This window comes from Punica granatum, chromosome 5, assembly GCF_007655135.1.
Source record: "Punica granatum isolate Tunisia-2019 chromosome 5, ASM765513v2, whole genome shotgun sequence".
Classification (NCBI taxonomy): domain Eukaryota; kingdom Viridiplantae; phylum Streptophyta; class Magnoliopsida; order Myrtales; family Lythraceae; genus Punica; species Punica granatum.
Genome location: NC_045131.1, coordinates 28,210,370 through 28,217,548, shown reverse-complemented (window position 1 = coordinate 28,217,548; position 7,179 = coordinate 28,210,370). Strand labels below are relative to the sequence as shown.

General features: G+C 37.6%; 1 protein-coding gene across 1 annotated transcript; it reads right to left on the bottom strand.

Annotated features, from left to right (window-relative positions):
* Positions 1-2,299: 2,299 nt before the first annotated feature.
* LOC116208702 (calcium-binding protein KIC-like) lies at positions 2,300-2,922 on the bottom strand. Its single transcript, XM_031542249.1, has one exon. It carries the CDS (start codon positions 2,828-2,830, stop codon positions 2,495-2,497), a length of 336 nt encoding a protein of 111 aa, XP_031398109.1. The 5' UTR covers positions 2,831-2,922; the 3' UTR covers positions 2,300-2,494.
* Positions 2,923-7,179: the final 4,257 nt, after the last annotated feature.

The following is a 7,179-nucleotide window of genomic DNA, read 5'->3' as shown; positions in this document are numbered from 1 at the left end:
TGAGATATTTCCATCGGAGGTTTTAAATTTGGAAAAGGTCAACGCCCTTAGCCGCCCATTTTGATTTGTACGCATTTTGATTTGTACACACTCTCTTAACGTGTTGATCGCCTGACTAATCCGCAGCCACATAGACTCCCAGTCGTGGATTTTTCTCTTCGTCCACAAAAAAAGCTTGAACTCGAGACCTTTTATGAGGGGAGTATATGCCAAATCACCTTAACCAACTCATGTTAGAGAAACTAAATGATCCTTAATTGATTTTCAAAGGATGATTATACAAGAGTTCCTCAATATTGGCCTCATGACTTTTCTTGCGAACATTCGGAGAGAGTTAAAAACTTGTGTCTTCATTTTCCCCAAAAAACCAAAAATAAAAAAATAAAAAAAGGCAAGATTTGCAGGCGGGAACATTCTAAGAAACAGGACCCGTTTGTAGAATGTGTCTGAAATTTGGCTGAAATAGAAGAGAAAGAAAACCTTGATTATTAACAAACTTGTATTAGGAACATGATAAAGCCTCTTCTAGTAAGATATGAGAGAAATTATGATTTCTATCAAGAAAAGAAAAGGAGAAATTATGTTTGATGAATGAGACGCGACGAGCATGCATCTCCCGATATTGACTGATCTCTTATGTTTCATTTATTCAGCAGTCATGTGAATTTATTCTGATCTATGTGTAATTCTACTCTAGAAGTAGGGTGATCACGGTTCGGGTTAGGTCAGTTTCGAGGTAAAATTTTGGGGCACCACTTTCATCTGTTCAGAAATTTTAAACAAGTCCTCGAGAACCGAAACTGAAATTAAGAAAATAACCGACCCTTACGGATATAGACTTTCACGGGTCGGTTCTTGAGTTACCTGAGAAAAATAACATAAAAAACTAAAAACCAATAGTGCAGAGAGTGGAGAAATAAAAAAAAAAAAAAAAAAAAACTTCAAGAATCGAGAGTTGTCCCCTTCAGTCTTCGTGATTGTGAGGCGCAGCCGTGTAGCAAAAGTAGGAGGAGCTGAAGAAAGGTAGGGTTAGATGTAGAATTGAGAATGATAAACGATCAGAGCGGAAGAGAGAAATATAGGTTTGAAGTAAACGGTGAAATGTGATGTTTGGATTAGCTTGGTTGCACTAAGATATTGATCCGGACTTGGCCTGACCTCATATATTAAATATTAACTATATAACAGATTGTAAATGTTTTACATATATTGTTATGTAACCTCGCTTTGGTATAGTATGTTCGGGTATGTCATTTCCAAACCCGAACCCATAACCAAAACTGACAAAAGGATGAGTAACCGAACCGTGCTCTGGAAGAACCGAAAATTTGAGGCTGTTCAGCTCAGTCTGAACGGGGTTTTTGGGGCAACCGATTTTTTTATCAGCCCTATCTAGAAGTAGGTAATTCGCTCCATGCGGTTTACCCAAACTATGATTAATTAATGTAGTTAACTCTACGTTATTCATATGTAATATAAGTACTTTTACTCGATATTTCTAAGTAATTTATTTTGAATGTACGGTACTCATCCTGAAGGCTTTACAATTCTTCATTTACCGCTATGTTTTGTTATTATCTATTTCTGCGTTTAATTTTATTCGACTTTCTCCCCTAATTCACCGAAAAGACAATATTGGTCATCCTTTTTTTAGCCCTAAATTTAAGAATTTCTCATTTTAGTCCTTCCTTTTCCTTTATTTCAATTTGTCCCCTTCAATTGCCTTTGTTTCAGGTTGTAGAATTTGAAAAATTAACCAATGTGCGAAGGTTTAGATAGTTCAACACCTATTTCTCTTATATAAGGTTTCAGATTTAGTCTTTTGAGAGAAGAAATTGTATAATTTGGAGAGTTATATCTCTTAGTGGGTCAATTCAATTCGAAACTGTATTAATCGGACCCATGGGGCCCCCGATGTCAAGTGGTGTATGCCGGAATTTTTTTTTTAAAATAGTAATATTATAGTTTAGATGCAGGTATACATATCTCTCTCCCCCTAAGCCCAAACCTTTTCTTTTCCAAGCTGCAAGGTCACCTTTATCTCATCTAATATCTATCGGAACGAAGCAAATGATGAATTTATTTACGCAATTCCAAAATCCGCTGAAATTGAACACGCCGCATTTGTATCATGTTTATAAACTCTCCAAAGCTCTCTTCATGGAATAATTCGACCGATGTGTGCGGATGCGGAATGCAAGCTAATAACTATCTCAACCTACCGGACATACCTATTCGGGGATGGTATGCTTAGTGCTTACAACCTGGAGCTAATCGAATACCTTGATGACAGATATAATTGGTTTTTCAAAATGGTTGGGGTATTTCCAATTGAATGAATAACCAAAGGATTATTCTAGTAGATGGAGGAAATATACATATAGCAGGATACATGGCTCAATTAAAGCAAAACCGATCGGATCAGATGCATAAGAGCAAACTTGATAATCAGAGCCCATACAGTGTGTGTATATATATATATATATATATATGATCATAGATCATGAAAGATGGCGTCCTCCAACAGTTCCTCTGAACTTTTCATTAACCCGGGGCTCAACCTAAACATTAGAACACAAAATTCTTTCTTATCCAATGCACCGTCCCCGTCTAAGTCGCCTTCTCGCAGCATTGACTCCACGTCCTCATCGCTCATTCCATGTAGCCCCAGTGAACCCAAGTTCCTCTTCAGGCTTCTGAGCGTGATCAACCCATTGTTGCCGTCCGTCAATAGGCGGAACCCTTTGCTCAACTCCTCCATGAACCCGTCTATCCCAAGCTTCTCCACCATGGTCGGGAAATAATCTTCGAACACAACCTTAGAAGCCATATTCTTCTCAAATCAACGAACGTGATTCGGTCGAATATACGTGCGTATGGTAGCTTACGTGAGATGGAGAAGGTTAGCTGATCTTCTAAGAATTCTTCGAATGTCAAAATGTTCACCAGTTGGCTTCCCTTTATATAAGATGGCAAAAAGGTTCTTCAATGCCAAGGAAAAGAACAAAGAACGTCGCAACCGTCCTTTCGGAGTAATGGTATTTCCCGACCCCCACTTTGGGAAAAATATTATATGAATTTCTTAATTACTACCTAACGGCTGTTATTATTATTTTTTTTTTCGGATGAGATCACAGGTGTCATTAGACTATTGACGAAAATAAACTCACGCTTAGGTATCAACTTGCCTTGGCTACTTTCAGTGAACTTCATTGTAAATAAAATCGGCCCATTAACACAATAGTTTGCAAGTTGCATCATTCCTCATTGTTGCTATTATAGATTTTTAAAGTTACGCTGCTAATGGTCTGTCGTGAACCATTATTATTCTCTGGTTTGCAATCACCTATTTATTCAATTTTTATGTCGAATTCATCATTTCAGTGTATCTCAACCTCTAATGCTGATATCAGTGGTACGTGTCCATATACTGAAACGCTTCGAAAATGGAAAAATAGATGATATGATAGATCTAGCTGATCGAATATGTATGCTAGAGAGGGTAATTGCCCAAATACTTCATGTAGTGTTCCGCAAAGTGATTTAGAGATCTCGCGGAAAATACGGGTAATACCGACGCGAACGATCAAGGAAAGTGAGAGGATGGTATAGGTTGATGACAACGAAGGTACAGCTGTGAGAGAAGATTTAGTTGGTATATTGATTTTGCTGGGGAATTTTTCCTTTTGTTCATGAAATCTTCGTGCCTGACCGTTTCAGAAGACTGCAAGTTTCCTCGAAGTTGCATGGGAAGGTCCCCATAAAGAATTAAAGCATCAGAAGAAAATAGAAGATAGATATCTCTTTTAGTTTTGTGGGGTTCGTTTCATTAAATGTGGAAGCTCAAACAATTTTCATTTGGATGGAATAAAGGGGTTGTTTGGACGGCAATTCAACTTTAGAAACGTCCTTCCAATTGATTAAGATATGATCCGTGCAGGGCATATGATCATTGATGCCAAATCCTGTCCTATAATTAATTAACTCAGTTTCTAGGTGTTTGCTACGTACTGGGACATTACGTCATGTATGCAGGTTACAACAATGCTTCACTCTTCTTACATATTTCATACCACAATAGTATATCACTAAATTTCGTTCAGGCACTGGATTGACTTCGCGGCAGCTTTTTTCTGAACACAATATTTCCAATAAGTTTTGAATTGCTTGTGTTGCTGGTAAAATTCGCTTACTGGCAGTGTAACAAATTGTATATATAATTTTTGATTTACACCATTTAGTATTCGAAAAGTTTAAAAGATCCCAATTGATTCATATTCGAGTTTTGATCGGCCCACTAAGAGCGAATAAAGCTCTTCTAACAGCGTCAATTTTATCTATTCATAAAAGTTGAATTCGAGATTTTACTTAAACATAAAACGGATGGAGTCACCCCACGAAACTTTCATCTATATATATATATATATTTTTTTTTGATATATATTGATGTATTGGGTTTATCAGAGCTTTTGGTTGGGGGGGATATTTTTAGCCAAATGAGGAAAGTTGCTTAGGAAACTTCCTCGAAGTGACGAGATTCGTCTATCTGCCAATATCTGTGATTGCTTATTCTTAGAGCACGACATTCGAGTCCGGTGGAGACGGACTCCATTAATACCTTCGGGTCATTTCTTAAACCAAGGCAATATAAATTTGAAAAAAAAAAGTTTTGACTTATAATCAAGAGATTCCACAATTCTCATCGATCTGGGGTTTTCAATGTCCATTTATTTCTCTTGTCATATCATTTCACTAGATTCATGAGTTTCTCTTGTAACTGAAATTACATTAATTAAAATATACTTTGATAGAGTTTTATTCCTTAGCGAGCAGACCCGACTCGATTGCATTAAACGGGTGACTCCATTGAAGCTTCCGCATACCTGAGTGCACGCCAAAAACTTAAAAGGTCGGTTCTAGAATATGTTTAGATTTAAATTATTGACTATTAATTTGATTTTTCTTGACCCGGTAAGAGTATCTGAAAGAAATCAAGCCTGATATTTCTATATAGAAGCCCTGGGCCTACTGAGTATTATCGGGCTTTTCTGCTGTAACAAGCATCGGCTTAGGTCTACCAGGGGGTTTGGTTTTCAACTTATTTCCCCAAAATGGGCCCTTTAATCCCCTCAAAATGGTCTAATCCTAGCCTAATTGCCTTACTCCCGAGCTCGTCTTTTTTTCCACCCTTAAATCTGCATCACCTGATATTCGAAATCTCAAATTGCCTATAAGTCCAACAAATCTAGATTCAAGCCGTGTAGATCCACTTAATGATAAATCTCTCATGCTCTGGATTTTATCCAGATCTATAAGATTCAGAACTGAGATTGTGGAGTCCCGTAGACAATCGACAGGGGGAAAAAAACAAAAGAAAAAGAAAAGAAAGGGTGAGTATGTTGTCTTGGTAGTCCATTTATGACTGACAATTGTAACACCAAATTAATGGATACACAACAACAAAAAATAGCCTCTTTCATAGAAAATTCCTTGGTGAGGCCTTTACTTGGAACTTGGAAGGTCCCCGGCACAAAGTTGGATCCTATTAAGAAAAGTGCATGGGCACAAACAGTGCAAAGAGTCAGCATTTGTCCATCGAGATTCGATCTTGTAGTGTTGTTCGGAGATAGAGTACGTGTCACAATGTCCCATTTTTGTATTGCTTGACTTTCCCTTTAATGCATTTGATCTCAGGTCTCATTTTTAGAAAAAGAATGAAAAACTACAAATTAGATGTCTATTCAAAGTGTTCGTATTTATTTTTTTCTTTATTTTGGTAAAAACTCTGTTTATGCCTTTTTTTTTCAATTAAAAGAGAGATCATGGGTTTATAATGAAATATAAATCATAATAACTAATAAAGAGGTACGGATAATCTCACAACGAGAATCGAAATTACAACCTCTTAATCGACAAGCGACTTGCAAGAATATGCGCCACTGCATTACAATATCTTTTTAATCACACCCATTTTTAGTACCATGGGGACGAGTTGGAACATGGGATGAGTCAAATGGGCGAAAACACACCGATGGGCCCAACTAATGGGCCGAACTGCGTGCAAAGGGCCAGTGGGCCATCTTTAGGGAACACGACCAGCTATATGCGTACCAAATCTTGTACTGGCATCTCCAGAAGGCTAACTATTGGCATCACCATGCAACCATTCACCTAGCTGGTTTTGTAATGTTAGCAATGTCACGATAGACAGAGTATGGAAACATTCAGTATAACGATCACGTGCTTCGCCTTCACCCGCTTATTTTTTAGATCTCAAGAACTATATATATATATATATATATATATATGTATGTATGTATGTATCAATTTCTTTTGTCTTAGAACATTCACATGAAAGTTTTTCCTCGAGAGCACAAGGAGGACGCCTTCCTACTATATATATACATAATGTAACGTGGCTAGAAGGTAATGAGAAGTCCTTCCTGGTCATTGCCCAACTGCCAAGCTAGATCAGAAAAAAGATCAGTTAACAGCGATGCATTCTCTCGACTGCCCATATAATATTCTAGGAGGAGCTATTTACGATATCTATTTAGGATGGTATTGCTCATTGAAATAGCTATCATTGTTTGGTAGAGCTTGCTTTCATGCAGGCCTGGCTTCGACCTCTTGGGCAAGGAGCATCCTCCGCCAAGGTTGGCGTCCGAGAAAATTGAAATCATTGATCACCGGTGTGGCCCTAGATGGCCATGAATTTTTGGCAGGATGGTTCAAGGTGAGATCTTTTCATTCAGTTAATAATGCAGCAAAAGTTTGGGTAGCAATCATCATTTCATGTTAGAAGTAAAAGGAGTGAGTTGAGAAAAGGGATAAACTTTGGGGGTGATAGTGAGATTTTCCTCATTTCTTTCATTTAGCTCTGGTTTCTGGCTTTAAAATCCTCTTCCATATCATCAGGATATGGTTTCACTGTAAATTGGTACCCTTTATCTCAGGTGTAGAGGTTCGAAATGCTCAAAAAATATCATGTGATCTAGATCAAGTCGGTACCCGAAAAGAATTAATTTCAATTATTAATAAATTGATAGTCAAGGTCTTAGTGGAAAAGGAAAAAAAGAAAAAAAAATCTCTTCCACGCGTAGAGTGGCGTCCACAATGTGACATCAGCTGTGGTTGTGAACGATCAAATAGAAAATGCGGCTGCCCTTGGAATTAATT

Coding starts and splice junctions, on each gene's coding strand:
- LOC116208702 (XM_031542249.1), bottom strand. CDS start 2,830: ATGGCTTCTAAGGTTGTGTTCGAAGATTATTTCCCGACCATGGTGGAG.